The sequence below is a fragment of the Protomyctophum parallelum genome, assembly GCF_964188405.1.
Source record: "Protomyctophum parallelum genome assembly, chromosome: 6".
NCBI classification, from domain to species: Eukaryota; Metazoa; Chordata; class Actinopteri; order Myctophiformes; family Myctophidae; genus Protomyctophum; species Protomyctophum parallelum.
In genome coordinates this window covers 38,399,153-38,422,513 of record NC_139701.1, presented here as the reverse complement: position 1 = coordinate 38,422,513, position 23,361 = coordinate 38,399,153, and the positions used below count along the sequence as shown (strand labels likewise).

General features: G+C 41.8%; 1 protein-coding gene across 1 annotated transcript in view; it reads right to left on the bottom strand.

The window, feature by feature from the left end:
• Positions 1 to 23,361, bottom strand: part of unc13a (unc-13 homolog A (C. elegans)) — a gene marked incomplete at both ends in the record, with an annotated part of 59,049 nt that overhangs the window by 16,005 nt on the left and 19,683 nt on the right. The window contains 18 exons of the mRNA XM_083766715.1: positions 1,468 to 1,564; positions 1,954 to 2,080; positions 2,542 to 2,627; positions 3,008 to 3,141; positions 4,096 to 4,230; positions 4,574 to 4,663; positions 6,530 to 6,598; positions 8,038 to 8,191; positions 8,681 to 8,844; positions 10,858 to 10,973; positions 11,574 to 11,743; positions 12,325 to 12,466; positions 14,095 to 14,322; positions 15,155 to 15,374; positions 16,988 to 17,062; positions 19,435 to 19,513; positions 19,784 to 19,830; positions 22,918 to 23,011. Of these exons, the coding sequence (XP_083622841.1) occupies positions 1,468 to 1,564; positions 1,954 to 2,080; positions 2,542 to 2,627; positions 3,008 to 3,141; positions 4,096 to 4,230; positions 4,574 to 4,663; positions 6,530 to 6,598; positions 8,038 to 8,191; positions 8,681 to 8,844; positions 10,858 to 10,973; positions 11,574 to 11,743; positions 12,325 to 12,466; positions 14,095 to 14,322; positions 15,155 to 15,374; positions 16,988 to 17,062; positions 19,435 to 19,513; positions 19,784 to 19,830; positions 22,918 to 23,011 (2,227 nt within the window). The remainder of the gene's footprint in view (positions 1 to 1,467; positions 1,565 to 1,953; positions 2,081 to 2,541; positions 2,628 to 3,007; positions 3,142 to 4,095; positions 4,231 to 4,573; positions 4,664 to 6,529; positions 6,599 to 8,037; positions 8,192 to 8,680; positions 8,845 to 10,857; positions 10,974 to 11,573; positions 11,744 to 12,324; positions 12,467 to 14,094; positions 14,323 to 15,154; positions 15,375 to 16,987; positions 17,063 to 19,434; positions 19,514 to 19,783; positions 19,831 to 22,917; positions 23,012 to 23,361) is intronic.

The window sequence follows — 23,361 nt, the reverse complement described above, 5'->3', positions numbered from 1 at the left end:
GAGGAGGGGTTTATCAGCCTAGTTCTAGGCTACAAGAATTCATTGAAAAGAATATTAGATAATAGGCCATGTGGGCAGAACTAACATTACTGAATACACAACACACTGCTGTGTGCACAGTGCATGCATAACCTCATAACCGAGTTTCAGCACCAAGGTGAAAATGGACAGCGGCAATGTTGACCAAACAAATAGCAGCTAGTTATGTGCAACATACAAATTGATATACAGCAAATGCACACAGTTGTGACACAATTATGACACAACACTGATGGTGGTAAGCGTTATGTAAAGGAGACTCATGGTGGTGGCCAGAGCAGTGAGTCTCCTCTAGATAATATCCATTAGTACACTTGCACTAATGAGATTTATCTTGTACAGCAGGTACTGTAGGTCAGTTGCACTAATTGGGCCTTTAAAGACTGATAAATGTTGACACATTAGGTTTGTTCCCTGTACTGCAGTGTTTATCCATATATTATATACGTTGGTATTAAAAAATAGCAGATAAACTTTGTGCCATGCCGTTAGCTTGTAAATCTGCTATTTTTGAACATTTTGGAAAAATCTTGAAATGTATATCAATGTGGGGGTCCTTGGCATGAAAACATTTGAGAACCACTGCTGTACACTTTTAGTTTGGAATCCATGCACATTTTTATAAAATGAGGCCCTAGCTATTGTTAGTATTACCCTACCCTAACTACAATTACAATTTATAATTTAGGCTTTTAGCAGACGCTCTTAATCCAGAGCGATTTACAGTAAGCAAGAACAACACATGGTAATACATAAAGAGGAAATCTTGAAAAAACAAGAAAGTGGCCGCACACACCAATACTTTATTAGGATGCAGCAGGTTAGACAAATGAATCCAACGTTTCGGCACTTAAAGGACCACTTCACCACTTTTCAACCTATCTTCATATAATAGGTTCTCACTAGTAATAATCATGAAAAAAATTGCACGATTTTCTTCTACTCAGTCTGTGTCTCATAGGAGGGCTGTGGGCAGTTTAGAAACCGTCTTCCAGTGACATCATCATTAGGCCGATTATTTTTTAAACAAGATTTATTTTACAAAAATCATGATTATTAGTGAGGACCTATTATATGAAGATAGGTTGAAAAGTGGTGAAGTGGTCCTTTAAGCCTTCATCATTCCCTGATGAAGGCTTAACCGCCGAAACGTTGGCTATTGGCGTGTATGGACCACTTTCTGTGTGGACCACTTTCTTGTTTTTTCAAGATTCCCTCTGCAGTTCTCTCCCGTGGGCTGGCACCGCTACAAGAATCATAAGGAGTAGAACAACTGTACAGTAAAGAGTCTACAGTATAGAGTGCAATTTCTACATAAAATGCTATCTGAATTACATAAGTTGAGCTAACCGAATGAGAACAGAGACTCGGTGGTTCCAGAGCAGTGAAAAGGCATTAAGGAGGAGAGAAAAGAGGAAATAATTTTACCCCATCTTTTTTGTCTCTCTCTAGAGCGCCGTGCAGGAAGTCTCGGGACACTTCCTCGTTCTCATCCAACCACTGTATGACGAATGGCTCGAACCACCTGTGTGAGAGAAGCTTATAATCATATATCACCATAATATGCATCTACATGTATATGTATTATTGTAATTCTATACTGAATGTTCAATGTGAAATCTGGAGTGACCCCCAATGTTTACACTCTCTGGGGAAACAAACCAGAAACAGGATTGTGTCAAAGGCTATGTTGTTACACAGGATGTAAATGTCTCAGGGAGACAAATAGAACCGCCCCAATTGTTAGTTATATATATTATATTGTAAGTTATATTGTATTAACATAGGCTACTCTACCATACCGATTGGACAAAATAAAATGTTATTCACTAAAGAAAGTGACATAAATACCGCAATAAGAAAATGGACCCCCATGTTGTAACCCTGGTTATTATGGGCATAGAAACAACTCACGCGGGGTATTCAGGTACTCTGCTCTTGAAGAAGGCCAGGTCTTTGCAGTACTCGTTGTACAGCCACTTGACTTTGAAGTGAAGGTTCATGTAATCGGCACTCTTACACAGGCGGTTCTTTTCATGCTCTGAGAGCGTACATGGGGAAATACAACACATGAAAGGCAGATGATTGGTGCTGATTATTCCAGGGCGTTTAAGCTATTTAGGCCTGACCTCAACATTTAAAAGAAATCTTCTAAATCCTCCAGTTTTCTGAAATAAATATTTTCACGATCTTTCAAAAATAGCAGACCTACAAGCTCGTAGCGCACCACTCGGTGGCGCGCTATGAGCTTGTAGATCTGCTATTTTTCAATAGCTAAAGTATAACAGAATGCTTGAAACACCAAAAGGGGTTCCCACCCAAAATGGGTTAAGCTATTTTAGCCCATTTACAATCACTTTACACACTGCATGTATTTATAAGCATTGACCTCAAATCTAACCTGCACGCAATCTCTTTGTCTTGTTGAATTATGTACACCATCATCACAGTAGTCAAGTGCAGGCTTGGTCAATATTGTTTATATAATCAATGCATGCTCACCCTCCATCGCATACTTCATGTCCTGAGCAAACAGGTTCCACATGACCTCAGCACTGATTTTACCCACGTTAAGCTCCTGGGGAAATCTTAATGGGGAGGAAAGGGGCGAAGGTTTAATGGGGTTCGAAAATAAGAGGGTTATTACAATCTAATAAGGGTTAATCTGAGCTTGCTAGGTGCAAAGTGAATTAGAGTGAGAGGGATGTTTTGATTGTGAGAGTGAACGAGACAGAAAGAACACAATGAGAAAGTGGTTTGTCAAAAAAATAAAGTACAGTTCTATACGATTCAATTAACCACTTCCACAATGCATTGTAAGCTTGAAGATCAGCTATTTTTGGCCAAGAAAAACAGCCATCCAAGTGCAAAGACAACTCAGGTCCAGTTTACCAAGTCTACATCTAGAGGGTTTAAGTGGTAAATGGGGGAGAGACTAGAGAGACAAATACAACCTAGAGAGACATACTGGTTGAGGCAGGGTGTGTACGAGTTCTTGTCCTCTTCTATGATGGAGACGATGAGGGTGATGAGTTTGGACCAGAAATCCAGGTTCTTGATGCTGGGTCCCTGCTCCTCTGGAGGGACAGCCCCCTGCTTGGCCTGAGAACACACCACATGAGCACACCATCACCACATGAGCACACCATCACCACATGAGCACACCATCACCATGTGAACACACCATCACCATGTGAACACACCATCACCACGTGAACACACCATCACCATGTGAACACACCATCACCACGTGAACACACCATCACCATGTGAACACACCATCACCACGTGAACACACCATCACCACGTGAACACACCATCACCACGTGAACACACCATCACCATGTGAACACACCATCACCATGTGAACACACCATCACCATGTCAACTAAAAAATATATGTTTTGTAATAATAATAATCTACAAAGTCTAATCTACAAGTAACTAGTAACCAACGTTTTCAAATGTAGTGGGAAAAAGTACAATATTTCGTTCGGAGATCAAAGTGGCTTGTATTTAGAGAAAATGTAAAATTCATGCATATATTCAACTCTTGCTGCTCGAACCATAATAAACAGGCTTGCCACTTCAAGTGTTGACAGGGGGGACGGGACGGGGTAGAAAAGCCTAGCACCACAGGGTTTCAACATGACTAATAATCTGGTAGAAACGTCTACAAAACAAAACAATGTTTTATTCAAAGTGAAAACGTAGCTGGTGACTTAATGAGAATTGGGGGGGAAAGAGGTACAGAATCCTTGTCGAAATCCAGGACAGGCTTGATAAATAGAAGAACTGACAGCACGCACACACGCACGCACGCACGCACGCACGCACGCACGCACGCACGCACGCACGCACGCACGCACGCACGCACGCACGCACGCACGCACGCACGCACGCACGCACGCACGCACGCACGCACACACACACACACACACACACACACACACACACACACACACACACACACACACACACACACACACACACACACACACACACACACACACACACACACACACACACACACACACACACGTGTCTTACACTTACAGGGTCTGTCTGGTACTCGCGGCTGTAGAGCTCATGACAGTTGTTGAAGATGTACTCGTAGGTGGAGTTGAGGCATGCCTTCACACAGTCCTTCACCACCTGGCTGGCTCTGGGTGGAGACTGCAGCTCCTGGACCTGAGGCACAAAGAGAGAGAGAGAGCTTTAATAGATACTCAGTCTACTGTCTGTCCCTCTATAACAAATATAAAATAAAGGCGAAAGCCGCAAAAAAACAGCTATACGGAAAGCTTGAATTATCCTCTTTCTGTCGGCAAGGTTTATGTTTCATAACAATCCACCATAGACATAGAGCTCTAGAAACTATAGTGTGCAGATGTTTCTTCTTCCTACTTTCTGTCAAGACATAAATAAAAGTAATCTGGAAACGGAAAATGCACAGAAGGAGAGTAGAAAGGAGAGAGAGAGGGAGAGAGAGAGAGAGAGAGAGAGAGAGAGAGAGAGAGAGAGAGAGAATCACCTTCATTCTGAAGAAGGTGATGCTGGTGAGGAGGTCCACAGTGGATTTGAGGTCCTGCAGTCTCTCAGGACTGCTGGCTGGGAAGTTGTTCTGGAGTCCAACACACAAAGCAATGTAAGCACATCACCCTGCTCCATTATGTGTGCATGAGTTTGTATTTTGTATGTATGTGTGTGTGTGTGTGTGTGTGTGTGTGTGTGTGTGTGTGTGTGTGTGTGTGTGTGTGTGTGTGTGTGTGTGTGTGTGTGTGTGTGTGTGTGTGTATGTGTGTGTGTGTGTGTGTGTGTGTGTGTGTGCATGTTATCACCATGAAACTTCCCCAGTTGATTACTTACACAAAGACAATGATTTATTGTATTACACATTTTCGGAAATTGTACATTTAAATATGCAAATTAAGCATTATGTAGGAAAATATGCAAAAGCTACTGTACTACTGTGGAAGGGTTATCATATATTAATTTACTTATATTGACAATATAAAGGGATTGTGACATTAAAAAAAAGGTTTTGGAATTGTTCTTATTTTTTTAGGTTTTCTAATCTCAATTGCACCCAAAAAACATGAACTTTTAACATTCAGTAGATTTTCTGTGATCTGGGGTTTTCTGGCTCAAACAGGTGCTCTGATTTGCCGGCAGTAAGTGATGTAAGACCCTGCAAATCCCATATATGTCAATGGGATTTGCCAGCAGATGTCACTGTTTTCACTGTGTTGCCTGTTTTCATTGTAGCTCAAAAGCCTTCCAAACCCCAAAGAAAACTTCAGACCACAGAAAATCCACTGAATGTTCAAAGTTCAGGTTTTTTGGGTGTAATTGAGGTCATAAAACCTAAAATAAAACATAAAAATAAAAATAAATGAAAATGAATGTCATAAAACCTTTAATATATGGATATTGATAAGGTTCCAGGGTGTCCCTAAATCAGTTTAGCCACTATACTATAGGAGGGGGAGCTTTACCGTCATTAATGCACTCCTGGAGTGTAATATTGCAATTATACAACAGTTACCCTTAAAACTAAGATATTCGCTAAAAACATATTTTTTTAATGACAGATATAGCCACTACGACCACAAATGTCCCAAGAAACTCGCTAGCCTAGCAACCCAGTCGGCTGCGCTCTGGGAGAACAGAGCAGCTGATTTCTATGTTTTGATTAGGTGTTCCATTACATTAGTAAGTTAAGCACGACTAGAAGGCTGTTTCAACCATTCAGATTGCTTCCTCGAAACGACCTGCTACTATACTATACTATACTATACTATACTATACTATACTATACTATACTATACTATACTATACTATACTATACTATACTATACTGTCTGCCAAACACAAATCTTGTATGGGGGTCTCTAGCACAACATACATTTTCAGATGGGGGTCCGCAGCCAAATATATATTAGTTTGAGAACCAGTGGTGTACAAAGTATAATACAGATATTTATGTTTGCACATACAGATTGGGTGTGGGGGGCGTTTATTGATCCCACCACTTGCTGTTGGGTGGGTTATTTGGAAGCTGTGTTTGAGGAGCTGTCTTAGTAATTAACACATCTGTCTGCTGGGTCTCGCTATATCATTACACCAGAAAGCAAGGGCAGACAACGGAGGAAAAAAAACAAAAAAACTGAAAGCAGGGAATGCTGGCATGGAAAGAGTAGGAGTTTAAAAAAAAGAAAAAAAGGTCTCAGCTGGTCTGCAGCTGCACTGAGATGTCATGCATAATCACTGCACTTCTCTGAGATCAAGGATGAGACGGTACTGTAGACGGACAGCTACATTAGATCAAGGATGAGACGGTACTGTAGACGGACAGCTACATTAGATCAAGGATGAGACGGTACTGTAGACGGACAGCTACATTAGATCAAGGATGAGACGGTACTGTAGACGGACAGCTACATTAGATCAAGGATGAGACGGTACTGTAGACGGACAGCTACATTACCCGGTACATAGACAGGTCAATCCTCAGGGAGTTGTGGAGCTGGTCGAGCAGTTTCACAAATCGCTCTTTCTGCAGAACACAGAGATACACGAATGACATCAGACCCAGAGAGGCAGAATACACGCACGGGTGTGGACAGTAGCACAGTACATTTACTGTACTGTACTCGACCCATTGATTCTACAAATGCATTCTAAATCAGTTACAGTAGTTCTCATACTTTCAAGATTTTTCAAAAATGTTCCAAAATAGCAGATGTACAAGCTCGCAGCGTGGCACGAAGTGATGTGCTGGGAGCTTGTATATCTGCTATTTTTGAACAGCCAAAGCTATTTCCCGGTTTTAATGGGCAAGTGAAACAAATTTTGTATCTGTACTTTGCCTCCACTAGATTTCTAGGAAGGGAAAAAATACATTTGAATTAAACACTTAAAGGTATATTCAGTGATTTCACTCAAAAAACCTTAGGTTTCGTTTTTGGCTGTGGGACCCAGCCTTTCGTCCAATCAGGATAGAGAGTCAAAAACGAAACCTAAGGTTTTTTGACCCCCAGGGGTTAACTGGGGACAGGGAGGAACTCCTTATATGGTCAGCACACTCTATAGTAGGGAGGATTATCACAACAAAACAAAAAAATAAGTGATATTTGAATTAAGTGAAATCACTGAATATACCTTTAAGCCCTATAATGAAAATCGCAGATCTACAAGCTTGCAACACGTCACATTTTTGTGTCTACACTTTAATACAACAAATATAACTGACTTTCACTTGTGGTGGCTACACTGTTACACAGTAGAATTATCAGTGTGAATATAACTAAAAATGTATCCATCAGATCTCATTTTCGTAGGATGGAGGAAATGTGTATAATTGAGGCTACGGGAAGTTGAAGTCTCAAATCAATACGATTGATGGAATCATATCGTTTCTGTCGGGTGAAAACCTAATACCGGTATGTCAAAAACTGTTACTTTTGAGCATTCGAACTAAAAAACAGCAAACGTAGCAGATCTACAAGCTAAAAACGTGTTTCGAGCTTGTGGATCTGCTATATTTAATGCTTTTGTGTGACGCTGTAGGTGTAGGATGATCAAGCAGGGCAAAAAACACAAAATGTGCAGCAACGATATACAATCGAATTTAACAATTAAAACCGGTCATGTTGTTTTTTTTGCATTATTAAAGAATTTTTTTTTTGCGGCTTACGCCTTTTATTGATTTTTGAAGGGACAGACAGTAGGCTGACAGGAAACGGGAGAGAGATGGGGGAAGACATGCAGTAAAGGCCGTGTCGGGTCCGGGAGTCGAACCCGCGGCACACTGCGACTGGATTACCAGTCCGGTGCCCAGACCGTTACGCTACGGCCTGGGCCTTTTTTTGCATTATTAAAAAAACTTTTTTATAATAAATATAGAAACAGGCTGAGAAGGATAAACAATAAACCAGCCAAATTACTTAGATTCTGTGCCTGTCACCAAGAAGTGAGAGGACGGGAGTGACTCACCCCGAAGTTGGACGCAGCAAAGCGGTCGGAGGCAGACACATTGTTGGTTGCCTGTGTGGTGTGGGCGTAGTAGGCATTAATGTTGGCCAGCAGGGTGCTCATTACCGCCGGCACACCCGGACACATGTACTTAGACGAGAGGCAGGCAAAGTGGCTGGAAGAAGAAAGGTACATGATTGCAAACAAAAATGCCAATAAATGAACAGAAGGGAAGGCACAAACAGTTCTGTCGAGTAGAAATCTCATATGCCCAAAACAGTTACCCATTCTGGACGGGAACCCCTTTTGGTGTTTTGAGCATTATGTTATGCTCAAAACACCAAGTGCCGCGCTATGAGCTTGTAGATCTGCAAATTTTGAAGATTTTGAAAATGTGGCACAAATCTTTGAATATACTGTATATTCTTTCAGATCGATCGTTTTTAACTCAAATCTTTGCTTCTGCGGTGGTCCCTGGAACAACATATTTTGAGATGGGGGATGGCGGCCAATTACATATAATTTTTGGGGGTCCTTGAAATGAAAATATTTGAGAACCACTGACATAGAAACATGGGTTTTTCAGAAAACTGATTTAGAAGACATTTTCAGAATCTGGTCTCAGGTCTAAATGGGTTAAAGGAACAAGATTAAAGGAACTTACGTCATGGCCTGGTAGATGGACTCCACTCCATATCGCATGGCGAACTCGTCCACAATCTCCTGGGGAGTCTCCTCAAAGTAGACCTTCCACGCATCGTCCCCCTTGGCATCAGGGATCTTCACCACGCCCCCGGTCTGGATGTCTGTCACGTAATGGAACAGGTTCTACACAGAGGGAGAACCCAGAGGGGTGGACAGAGGGGTGGACAGGAGGAGAACCCAGAGGGAGAACCCAGAGGGGTGGACAGAGGGGTGGACAGGAGGAGAACCCAGAGGGGTGGACAGAGGGGTGGACAGAGGGAGAACCCAGAGGGGTGGACAGAGGGGTGGACAGGAGGAGAACCCAGAGGGAGAACCCAGAGGGGTGGACAGAGGGGTGGACAGAGGGGTGGACAGAGGGGTGGACAGAGGGGTGGACAGAGGGAGAACCCAGAGGGGTGGACAGAGGGAGAACCCAGAGGGGTGGACAGGAGGACCACAGAGGTGTACTGCAGGTAACTGACAAAAAGACGCAAAGGCTAAACCTCAGCATCCGTATTGTGGCGAAAGCTTTCGCGGAGAATAGCAGATCGACGTGATCACAGCGCGTAAAAAAAGGAAAGCTTTCCCCATAATAACAGAAAAGACACTAGTATAGAGCCCTGAGGGACTCCAGTCAACCATAATACTGTGTTTAAGTAGTTAAGGTCCAGACACACACGGGAGCGTTTATTTTGTGCGAATAATTCCCATTAATTTAAACTGCTGTTTGTGTTATGAGCACCGAGTGCCATTATAACGAGGCAACGATCATGCAACATAATTGCAATGAGGTGGAATTGCCAGTGCGAATAAAATCCTCAACCTGTAGCCTACTAATGGAGCCATCGCCAAGAAGTTTGATATGAAATAATTGTGAGGCCTTTTCGCATGGTTTATTCACGTCACTCCTGGTGGGTAATGATATTTAGACAACACAACGCCACGTAGTAGCTGTTTTGTTCTACTCTGCTCTAACATTGTACCCGCAAAATGGTGAGTTGAAGGAATTGGATATGAGAGATACAGTAAAAGCAACAAAAGGAGTAAAAAAGCAGACGTTGGAAGTAGGATTTAAAGACTATAATGGACAGAGTGAAAGGATAATATAAGTGATTGGTCTGCTCTTAGGTTATTATGTCAAAGGATGAATGAGTACTACATGATTGCTGTGTGTTAGTGTGTTAGTGTGTGTGTGTGTGTGTGTGTGTGTGTGTGTGTGTGTGTGTGTGTGTGTGTGTGTGTGTGTGTGTGTGTGTGTGTGTGTGTGTGTGCGTGCGTGCGTGCGTGCGCGTGGTGCGTGCGATGTGTGCATGCATGTTTAACCCATTAAGACCTGAGGCCAATTCTACAAAAGCCTTCTAAATCAGTATTTTTTTTTCACAAATGTTCAAAAATAGCAGATGTACAAGCTCGCTTGTACTAGTGTATATTGGATATTTTTAATTCATTATTGAATTAATTCACTTATTAAGGGAAGGGCAAACCATGCACGTATTTCTCTCATTTCTAATCAAAGGTCCAGTTAATGATTGTCAACCCTACTGTAGGTGTTATACAGTATACAGTATGGGTGCATAAAGCAATAACAAGGCAAGATTGTTTATCTTGAACTTGCTGCGCTACAGGTATGCTGCTAAAATGTGATATTACCATAGCCCTCTGCCAACATTAAGCTGCATTCTAAATTAGCTTTGTGAAACAATTGCCCTTTTCTCGCAACAATAACTATACAGCCATTTCTTGGACAAGGTTCAGATATTTTCATGTTCTAATAGCCCAAGTAAGGCTGTGGTTTAATAGTCTGCATCAGTCAGGGGTAATGGAACTGTGTCTGATGTAGTAGTTTACTGGAGCAAAGCAAACTTTACAGGGTATTAACCTGTTTCATGTGGAATGGCTCTATTATAACAGAGAACAGATATCAATCAGTCAAGTAAATTACACGCGCACGCACGTAACTGTGATATGTTATTAATGTAGCCTATATTTGACAAAAGGTTGTAGCCTTTGATTTTCTAGGGCGTGCCAGATAGATTTCAGCCGTCACATTTATCAACGCTACGTGCCGTTGAGTGCACGCCAAAGGCATGCTCGAATTTAAGGCAGAATTTACACTCCATACTGTACACACACACACACTCTCACACAATAACTTACCTCATGGAGGCAAGTGTACTGAACATGATACGGGGCGACGGTCTCTTCTCCTTTAATCTCGACATTAATGTGCATGCGGATAGCACCCGACACTGCTGACTTGTCGGTACGCTTGTCTGAAAGGAGCACAGCACACAGTGGGAACACATACTGGCACTTCCACTGAAACAAAACTAATAGGAAATGTTGAGTCAGTCAAGGTGAACTTACACTACAGTATCAGTCAGCAATATACTGTCATCTGGTACAGTGGTTCTCAAACTTTTTAATTTCATGGACATATAGGCCTCGGACCATTTGATATGATTTTCTATCTCTGGGACTGCAATCCATGCGAGTGTACGAATGGAACCAAATGGACCCGTAACTCCTCAAGGACCCCTGCATGGGGGTCCCTGGCGGACCCAAGTTTGAGAACCACTGATCTAGAACACTGTTTCCCGGACACTGGGTCGGGACTATGGTCGGGACCCATTTGTGGGAAACCAATTTTTCGGGTCATGAGTAAATATCCCTTTTTTGGAAGGAACAGCAATGTCCCTATGTCCCGATGTTTATAGGCTGTTGCACCACTCGCTTCAGACTGGTCTGATTTTTAATACTCATACAGAAACACTTGCCCTCATACTTTTAACTTAATTAACTTTTTTTAGTTAACTATTATGTAGGAGGCGTGCAATTGTGTAAATATCCCTTTTTATCCTATACTCACTCACCCAGATTGTACCAGACATCCATCTCTCCACTCAGCGTTCGGACCTCGATGATTGTCTGACCGAGGAAGTCGTCAGACTCCCGCTTGAACTTCTGTTTCACCCGAGACTTGATGTCGTCGTCCTCGTCCCACACTCGCACCTTGATGCGGTCTGAAGAGTTGTGGCACTCGCTGCGAGCATGGACACATCAAAGAGAGAAATGACCGATGACAGTTAACAAACAAGTCATGTTGGAATATTTATTTAGCACAACCTATGTAATATGTATGTAACCTTGTATGTCTACAAGCTTTACTTTTCAGGAAAAAAGTACCTTCTTTTTGTTTGTAGCTTCTTGTTAATACTTTTCAATGGTTCAATATTTATAAATCCCACAGACTAGATTTACTAAAACATTAATCAGCATATTAGTGTTTATATCAGTAGATTAAAGCGTCCCGAGTCTGACTAGAATATGGCCGGTTCCGGTTCACGAGGGCCAATCCCAGGGTCTTCTTCACTGCCTTTTTCCTGCATTATGTTGGCACTGACGCCAGATTCCAGCCACTGACGCCAGATTCCAGCAACTGACGAGATTCCAGCCACTGACGCCAGATTCCAGCCACTGACGAGATTCCAGCTACTGACGGCGGGATGTAATCAGTTAACCACTTTCACTAAAGAAATAGGAATTTGCTGATCTGCTTGTAGATCCTTTTTTGTGAGATTATTGTTGTTCAGGATAATAATAATAATTTTGTCTTTTACTCACAAGTTGAAGTTCTCCTCCCACACTGGGTTGAGGTTGCCATAGATAGTCTTGGTTCTCTTCTTGGTCTTTCCCACCTGGACGGTGACGTAGGGGTCACTGGAGCCTGTCTTATCCTTGGCCTGCAAGCCCTGTGCACACAGCACTGTGGAGAGACAACAACACCACCAGCCTGTCAGCCATTTGTTTGTTCCTCCCTAGAGACCCCTTAATGCCCTACTTCGTCAATCTATGTCACACAAAAGTCTAATCTACAAGCTAAAAACGTGTTGCGTATTGAGCTTGTAGATTGACAATTTTTTGCTACTTTTGTCTGCAAGCTCTACATATTTTGCTCAATAAATGAAATCAATAATATATCAGTATTTAGTATTTAGATATTACAAGTCTAAGCTAGGATGGGTTACACATACAGAGGACACTTCCCATGCAGGTATGTGCTTAACAGACAACGTCACACTGATAAGCATCGTGCTCCCAAACCCTAGGCCCCCCTGTCAGGCCGGCACCATGTACATGAACCCCACTGCTCATAAGATGCAATGGAAAAGTGGTCACTGCACTCATGTGTAAAAAAAGGCACCACCAAACTTTCAGATCCTGTTTTTCTCACAGTGTGGAGGAAGAATGGTTAGGATTTTGTATTGTGATCTCTCACCCTTTAAATATATAGTCCTTGGTTTCTGTTGTGTGTAAAAAATACAGTTAAAAAATTCAAAACAATTGTCCTCAAAACCACACCTACAGTCGCCAGACCAGAGCTGCTCGTGCACGCGCAGCTGCACACAGCCTAATTTATGCTCAGTCCTGCGAGCTGTGAGCGGCAGAAAATAGCAGACCTCTATCTCACAGCGGTCGCATCCGTGACGCGATGTAAGCTTGTATATCAGCTGTTCTCTGCATGCAATTGTGTTGTGTGATGAAGTATATATGACTTGCTCGAGTGCGCCTCGCCAGCCAACACACAAGATGAGGCTGAATGGACGTTTTGGGGATCTGTTGGGAATTGATTACATGAAACAGTCACCTGTGCGTCCAGTTTCAATGTTGGTAAACAAATACTTGGTCTACAGTTTGTAGCCCTATTTACAGTAGCCTATTACAGAGCTTGGTTGACTGCTTGATTCTGATTGGTCAATCACATAATTCCAATAGTCTGTTATTTTTGGATAATGACTGCTGAACTCAATAACTGCAATTCTCCTTTAAATAAAAAAATAAAACAATAGTATTGTTTGAAATGTCCAAACCTGCCTACCATGATGCCACTGGTAGGTTTCTGAACTGTCCACTGCACTCCTCTGACACACAGACAGAGACACAATGACAGTTTAAGTAGGGCATGTAATAATCAGGATAATCAATCAAATAAAGCCTTTCAGGGTTATAAAGAAACCTTCCCTTCGCCTTTGGGTCTAATCACGCTGTCAGCATATATTTCTCACTAATGACCTGCTCCCACATTGATTATCTCTTGAGTGAACTGTGCCCTATAAATGCCTAGTATCCTCACACAGACCCCACCTGATCATTCTTAAAACCCCATTCAAACCTGTTTCAATCCGTTTCGTTTTAGATTTTAGCGTTGGCTATTAGTGTTGGCTATTCAAAAATGTACAAGCTCCCAGCGCTGCAAGCTTGTACATCAGCAATTTCTTTACATCTTTGAAGAATATTGAAAGAGAACTGCTGATTCAGGAGGCATTTACAGAATGGGCCTCAGGTCATAATGGGTTAAAAGAAACAGTGCCTGAGCCTTTGTCATACTCTCACCTGTGATGCTAATCTTGGCTGACCACTTGGAGGTTCCATCGAGCACACTCTGCTTGATCTGCTTCATCTGGGTGACGTGGGTTGCCTTGACGATAGCGAACACTTCCTGGATGAGCTCGAAGATCTCCGGCTTGTTCCTCTCGCGGATCTTCATGCGGTCCTTCAGAACCATGATAATGTTCTGGGTTCGGTCCTCTGCGCCATGCTTTGAGCTCTTCTCTGCTGCTCCTGATTAGCAGTAGAAATAGCGAAGAGAATATGTGAAGAAAATGTAATTTCAGCAAAAAATTGCCCATGCAGTGGTTCAATCTAGATGGGTTTTAGTTCTACCTGCTAGTTGAAAACATCAATATTCAGAAGGCTACTTTTTCCATAGAGTTGTATTACAGACAGCATTTATCGTGATTGTTCAGCTGACAAAATGCGGTCCATGTTATGCATATACTTGGAAACCTGATTTATTACCTTTCTCAATAAACCCTATTTGACAAATCAAAAGGTAAACTATTCTCAACTTCTGAAAGCGCTCCACCTGCCCCCCCCCCAAAAGCACATTTTTTCTTAATTTTTTTGCGGATTGTGGGAACATACCCGAAATGGGTAGGAAAAGAGGTTTGGAAAGTCAACAACAGAAAAATGGCTTTTAACCTCTCAAAAGAAACAAATAAAAGAGATGCAAACAAAGCAATAGGCATGAGAAGGATAAAAGGGAGTACAGGTTGCTTCATAGAAATGAAGATGATAAATGGGCTACTTCTCTGTAGCCCCTCCTGCCCATTAGTCTTATTATTTATAGCTAGAAGACACCAAGACACTCATAGTCTATTAAAGTCAAACCTGAGAAGAGCTGAAAGGCTCTTTAACTGGAATTGAATTAAATTATCTAAAAGTCACAATTGTCTACAGTAAACGAAAAATATTGTACATTCATTATGGTCATATTTTAAGTGTTATAGTGAAATTGAACTACACTAACCTTCTCAGCTAGATCAAATGGACCATTTCAGCTCATTAGCAGCATGGTCAATTGATTTTGGTCGTTCAATCGATATCGTCTTACTTTGCAAGCAGTCGGCGTTGAGGAGGTCCTGGCACTTATCGTGACATTTAACCCCACACTCTGTGCAGCGCATTCCCTGGCGAGCGATCCCCCACAACAGCCCTTCACACTCGTAGCAGTAAGTAGGTGTGGTGGCGGTCCACACCTCAAAGTTGTGGGGCGTGGTGCAGGAGATGGGATAAATGAGAGCCTGGAGGGTCTTCTTGTAAACGTGGCTCTTCTACAAGGGTATGGTACAAGAGATTGTAAATAAAACCAGAAACACGTTACACTAGAATGTATTCAATGCCAGCTAATATAATCCTCTATGTCGGGTGGAAACCTGTCCAAAACTGTGACATGTTAGGATTCAAATAAAAAAATAGTTAAAGTAGTCAGCCCCGCGACAAGCTCGAAACGTGACCTGATCTCGTGGATCTGCTACTTTTGAGTGACGCTGTAGTTAGTGTAGTATGATGATCAAGTAGGGCGTTTACGAAAAAACACAAAAAGTTTGAATAATCCTGATCTCTATACTGCCTCCCCCCTGCCCGCCTGATGGAGGGGAAAGGAACTGGTTGGAATAACGTGTTCCTTCCACGCGCTACATCCAAACGGGGAAACTCCCCAATGTCGGGTGAAAAGAAGCAGCTTGGACTCCTCATGCATGGAAGGAAGCATGAGGTCAGTCCGTTGCTCTCCCCATGTTGGCAGATGGAGTGTAGCGCCCAGGCTTACATTAGATAATTGACACTGGGTGAAAAAAATGCCTTGCAAAAATCGTGGGATAAAAATGTAAAGACTATGGAAATAAGAGGTTTCTGTCCGACCACAGCTATATCATATCATCATCAATAATGTAATATCAGTCAAAAGGATCAGTATATGTGCACTTTAGAATAGATAGATAGAAGTTAGCACAATAGAAGTTTTAGCTCGAAAACCAAAATAGACATTTGGTGTCTCCCTGGGAAACTAACGTATAATAAACATTCTTAATGAATGAATAGTGATAAGACAATAGACAATCTACAAGCTCTGATATTTCCACTTGTTTGATATTAAAGCTGGGACTCGATTAAAAAAAAATCTAATTAATTAGAGGCTTTGTAATTAATTAATCTCGATTAATCGCATTTTAATCGCATATCAATATTCGACCTGGGAACAGTGAGAAACATTTTTCTGCAGGTAGTCTATATGAATATTCAAATGTTCTTTACATGGGATATATGAATATTCAAATGTGCTTTAAATGGGGGGCATGATAAAACAAATAAAAGCTACTTTATTAGGGGGGGGGCACTAAGATGATCGAATAAAATCAATCAAAACAGTGAGTGGAATGAGCTATCTGGGGAGTTTTGGGGAGAAATCAATGCATTCCACAATGTTCCATTTATGGGGAAAAGACGAAGCGGCTTCTTCATTCCTTTGGGTGAATGGTGGTGTGTTGTTGTCTGTCTGACTGACGGCACGCAATGAATGCACTGGAGGCTGTTTGGTGCGCCGTTTATATCGGTCCGACTGCCTGCTCTGAAACCTTTTCTGTAGTTAATTAATCGCAATTAACGCGTTAAAGTCCCGGCCCTAATATATATAGCATATATAGCAGATATGGTATAAGTCTATTTAAAAAAAAAAACGAATAATAAATAATAAGAATAATAAAAGAAATTGTCGGAAACGTAAAATAAATATATAAGTGATATTTACTCAGTCACTCACGACAGACCCATAAAAATGCTGCCATGACTAGAAAAAAGTCCTGAACATCTATCTTTTCAGACACATTTCTACATGACTGTGATGACAGAGTCTCTGAACGAGTCATTGTGAGTCATTGTGACTGACCAGTTCTTCATTGTGCAGGGTGCTAGACGTCAGAGCTGATGTGATGCCTGCCTTCCTGGAGTTCTGCACCAACGACTGCACGGGAGAAAACAAGGAGGGAGTGAGTGAAAATAAAACTCTAAGTAATCAAAAGTAATCAACAAACTGTATTATAAATACTGCTCAAACATTGGCCAAATTGTCCAATTATATATTAAAGAGGCAAGAATTGTTAAAATAACCAATCTACAACTAACAAAGTCTCACAAATTTGCAATCTGCTATTTTCACAACCATTGTGCTAGATAATCCTCAAAAGCGCTCGTGGCCCACCAATCTGACCATAGTTCCATTGATCACATCTGGTCAATGGAACTATCATAATACAGTATAGTATACGTGTTTACTGTTTTGACAATTATTTGGAGCGGGGCCCGCTCCACAGGTTGGGAATCGCTGCTCCAGATAACACGCTTCAATATCAGTCAGCTTAGCTGTGATTAAGACAAATGTCAGTCTGCCTCTGTCTCTGAGGCATGCAGTGTGTCATCATTACAGGCCTGTCTGGCGATGTTCTTCTCTGTGATTACAGCAGACGATAAAATGACTGTGGCGGAATTGAAAGCGCTCCCTTAGAGAGGAGTGGTGACACACAATAGCTTTTGACAAACAAACAAACCAGCATCCGTGTTACTCACCATAGCCTGTGGCAGCAGGCAGGCAGAAAGGGGGGAGGGGGGGGGGGGGGGGGGGGGAGAAGACATTATGCTGTTAGGAACAGGGCCAATGTAGTGGGATTCATTTCCCCAAAAGTGAAATGCTATTGAGTCCTGAGACATGAGACACGGTTATCAGATACAACATTTAAAACCCTGATTCAATTCAATTTTCAATGTAAAAAAATGAAGGAACAGGTTACACCACAGATGTTACAGGGTAAATAATGTCTGTCCGATGGGATACCTTGTTGTAGTTTGCATTATTGAAGCAGAGGTTATCCGCTTCAATGATGGTTATATGTCAGGTTATCGCCAAAGTAATTCTCACATATTTTCTTTGTTTTATTCCTTTTTTTCATTCATTTTCTTTGTGATTATTATACAATTCCCAATTCCCCCCTGTAGTCCCTGCCATATCATTAGGGGAGGTGCCGGACGAACCTGTAGGAGTCACTAGTGCAGTGTGACAGAGATTTCCCTCCCCTGATGGCTTTTTGACATTACATTTTTGGGAACCCCTGGTTTAGACAGCCAGTCACGGCAGGCTTCATGGCCTGTGTTATTATTATGACGATCACCTCCAGAATGAGGGGGTACTATGAGGGCGGTCCAGCGCAGTGGAAAGCTAAAGTAAACTCAGTAGAGTATCTAAAGTAGAAGTGTGGCAAGATGGGTGATCATGAACTCAGCCGGAGAACTCAGATCAATGGAGGGGTTGGTCGAGGAAGGAGGAAAACAAGGAGCGGACTGCCATCAATGTGTCGTGAGTTTCACATCCCAGGAGTCCTGCTCTGACAGGAGAGTGTACTGGACAGTGTCTGAGACTTCCCCAGCAGGTGGGGTTGCCTCCGTGGCCGAGAGGCCGCTCCAGGGATTACAATACAGGCACGTTCTCTCAATGCCACGGTTCTGTCTCACCGGCTATCAGTATGGACCACAGTAAAAGGGCCATCGCAGACAATTGGTCACAAAGACTGGTTGAGGATATCATATTTGACCCTGATGTGATCTGTTATGGCCTACCCTGTCTAGGACAATAAATAATGCTTTAATTAATACTGTTATACTACGGTGTCACTTGCCAAAAATAACTAATCTGCAGGCTCACAATGATCGGCTTTTAGATGGGCTTTCGGTGTTCACAAACATAAAACGAGTCAGTGTGCAAATTCAGGCAGACGACTGGAGTAGTGCCTCCTCACTGCGTCAGATGGTCTGTCAGATGTCTGTTTCACTTTAGTTCCCCAGGGTTTTTGGGTAAATAATCATTGCTTGTTTGTTGGCCGTCAGTTCCGTTGACGTCAAAACTAAACCCATCTTATATAACATCTCTAAAATATGAATTGAAATGTTTCTGCATTACGTGTAATGTCCGTTTTAAATGCAAAAAACGCCCTCTGCATTATTTATAAGCATCTCGCGTAGAATTGTCACATCAGTGAGGGTCATAAGGCCTGTTTAATGACAGCTTCAAGCATACACCAGTGTCAGTTTGCAGAAGATCCCTAGCCTACTCTATGGCTGGCCCCGGTGGAGTTGCAGCCTCGCAGGCGGTCACAGCGCAGAAACCTGTCGTCAACAAGCATGCATACACAGTGGATGCAAACAGTACAGAGAGAGGACTCAAAGAGGCTCCAACGCCAGGATGATAGAAGAGCAGGAAGAAGAGAATCACAGAACATACAGAAGGGCATGTTTATGAGACAGGGGGAGTAACTACAAGAGATATGGGTTGTTCTGAGCCCTCACCAAGTCTCTGACCAGCGGCATAGCTTTCCTCTTCCTGAGGTCAGGCATGCTGTCTATGCTGTACAAAGCACCGCCCACCCTGAGAATCGCATGCACACGCACACGCACACGCACACGCACACACACACACACACACACACACACACACACACACACACACACACACACACACACACACACACACACACGTAAAATCACTGTGAAATGCATACATTAGTAAGATACTATTAGCAGCATGGGATTTCAGTGCATATGTGCAACTACACAAATGCAAGATTCCTTGCAAGCTGGTTGATCTGAGAGCCTCCTGGTCCATTGACAGTAAGAGAGTCTGGGTTACTGTACGTACCCTGCTGACAGGAGCAGCGAACAAATCCCAACGCTCTCTCCTCTGGCCTGTTGAGAAAGACAGAGGTGGTGGAGAGACATCCATTACAGCGGTGGTAAGTGGAAGCGAGAAATCCCACACTGTTGCACTTTCAATCATGGGTTGCCAGTGTGTATACTTACAAAAGAGACTTTGTTTACATGTTGTTTTCAGGCAGAAACCTCTTATGTGTGTGTGTGTGTGTGTGTGTGTGTGTGTGTGTGTGTGTGTGTGTGTGTGTGTGTGTGTGTGTGTGTGTGTGTGTGTGTGTGTGTGTGTGTGTGTGTGTGTGTGTGTGTGTGTGTGTGGGGGCGCGCGCATGTGTATGTGTGTGTAATATATATCATGGATATATATATACACTTACACACACAGTATAGTGTGTGTTGTATGGTGGAATAACGCTATGACACTGTTATGAAACTGTGTCATTATTCCATTCCCTTCTAGCTGCTACCATAGCGACTGCCTATCGCCTTGTCTCTGAAATTCACAAATGATTAAATAACATGAGGTGAAAAGATGAAATAAGATATAGTACTGTGCTGTTTCCCTCTCTCACTCTTTCACCACATGTGGTACTTACAGTGGTGGAACGTAACTAAGTACATTAACTAAGTATTTACTTTACATTAACACTTAGTTACACAAGTTATGTTTTCATTGTTTAATTCGCATTTTTTATATATTTTAAATAGGGATGTGCCGATATCGATATCCGATATAATTAATTGATGTTATGGCCGATAACCGATATTACCGATGTCGATATGATCTCATTCTGTATTAAGATTATAATCATTTTGTCCATTCTGAAAAATACATGTAACAGGGTATCTGCACTGCACTGCACTTAGGCAAGTCAGATTTAACTTTAATACCTTTATATTTAATATTGTGAGCTTGTTCAAGCTGTTACTTTGGGCTTGTTTATCTGTAAAGACAGACCGATTAATCGGAACGATTAATTAATCGGTCTGATTGATTAATTGAACCGATGCCGATTCATCTAAAAACAACTAGAATCGGCCGATAGAGATGTGTTTGCCGATTAATCTCCCATCACTAATTTTAAGACTGAAAGGGTTTCCAGAGTGTGTTTGTGTGTGTGTGTGGTGAACAAACGCTATTTCCGTGCTAGGACTGACGGACACGCCCGTCCGCTGTCTATAGGAGTGGCTAGCATCACTCAAAAATTAGGCAGTCAAATGGGGATTGGGATGTTTTTATCCCACAGTAAAACTCGTAAAACTGTTAAAAAAAACCTTTATTCTTCTACTTTTACTTTACGCCACTACTATTAGGGGTGTTAGTTTTTTTTACTTCGGTAAAAGTATATTTTGATGCCAGTACTTTTGTAATTTTACTCAACTAAAACTTAGGCCTACTTAGCCAGTAGCCACAGAATGTATTTAAAAAAAGAGCTAAAGCTAAAGAGTAATGATATTTGTCTTACTTTTACTACATACTTACTGTAAGAGTAAGAGTTCCAACTATTATTGAGAAAGACTAACAAACACTTCAGGGAAGGTCTATCATAGGAGACCAATCGTGCACCTGAGACAGATTAGTTATTTGGCTAGGTCACAGCGAACTTCACAGCACAAGAGACAGATTAGTTATTTGGCTAGGTCACAGTGAACTACTCTGTGAGCTGTGGGAAAACGGATTCTCAGACATGTACTGTATGTATTTAGGTACACCGGCTAGACATGACTTGCAGAAAATGAACACAACCATAGTAACAAGATGGTTCATATTCCATAAAATTAAGAATTACATGAGAAGGGAAGGTGGCCGTCTGTGTGTCATGTCAGTGGTGTCATGTCAGATCCTGACCATTGCTTGTTTATGCTCTGCACAAAATAAACCTCTATATTGAAGATTGAATAGAGGTCCTGTGAAATTGTCAGTAGATATCTACTTCAATACTATTTTATGATAACTTTAATTTTGTGTTACGTATAGCTGAACAAATGAAAATATATGGTATTGCTACTTTTACTTAAGTATAACATCCAAGTACGTCTTCCACGAACTGGGTATGTCCTACTTATTGACGTCAGCGGTGTGGTCTCAGCATTTGAGAAGCGTAGTAAAAGTGGATTACTGTCAGATGACTATCTGTGTAATCATTCTTCTAATTCTATCTGCTCTATTATAGAAAGACATGCTCTTTGTCTCGCTGGCTGCTCTGAAAATGACACACGCAGTGCTGATACGTACGTCATACTGATGCTCAGGGGGCCCAATAACTGGCCTCTATCAGCTTAAAGCTGCACTATGTAATTTTCCTCTTCTACCCCGGATTTGAACCCTGTTTCTTTTTTACCTTTGAGCTAATAGAGCCTGCCTGATTGCTCAGGGGATAAATTGAATCTTGACCATCAGGTCAAAATTAGTGTCAGATCCTGTGTCTATAGGTGAGACATGACGATCTAAATGTCTCAATAGAAGAACAGGGAGACAAAATACAACCACCCCAATTGTACACGTTATATTGTATTAACATACCCTACCATAAAGATTGGACAACATTAACATTTTTTTCATTAAAAAAGTTGCATATAGTGCTTAAAGAAAACGCCATTAGACCCACAACAGGTTGCTGTCTACCCAATTCAACTCTGAGCCTTAAGACAGTCATATCTGACTAATTAATTACTCCATAGATTGATCACACCTACCTGAGCGTCCACTCCAGCCCTTGGTAATCAGAATGGACAACATGCAAATCACAACGAACAACTGAAAAGAAAATAATGAGATGGCATACGAGACGGGGTAAACAGAAACTATCATAACAAATACAGAGACTTAACACGACTAAGACAAACCACAGCTATCAACAGGTCAGCATACTTTAAGCTCGGAAAACCAATAAGACAAGCAAAGTCAGTGAACTCAAATACAGTAGTGAGTCAAAGGAGGAAAGAGAACAGGACAGTAGTGAGTCAAAGGAGGAAAGAGAACAGGAAACACATTCTAACACACTTATGATCACATGGATACATACACATAATATGAACACATACAGTAGGCTACAAGTGTACACACAGGTGCATAAGTAAACATAAACACACGCACACGCACACGCATGTACACATAAACCTTACTTCTTGTAGCTGAAGTCGCACTCTGCTGAAGAGTCGGAGCCAGTTGGCCTTGGCCCTAGCAGGACCAGGCTCCATGATCTCTCTCTTTGGGAAACTGGCAAAGAATGGAGAAATATTTGCCACACTTGATTGTGCATATATGAATATAGATTGTGTAATGTGCATATATGAATATAGATTGTGTAATCATTTGGAAGTTAATTTGTCAAAAATGTATCCCCATCAACGAGTAAACTAAAACTAACCCTAACCCCAAACTTAATTGGTATATGGAAAATAACTACTTTATTGCCACATCATAAATCTGTTATCCTCAAATGTTTATAAGTGTTCCCAACATAAACAAACAGACCCAAAATGCAACAAACACATTTCACCTCTTGTCTACATAATGTTTAGTCTTTCCATCAAGAACTGAGTCAAACACTGAAGATTAATAAGACT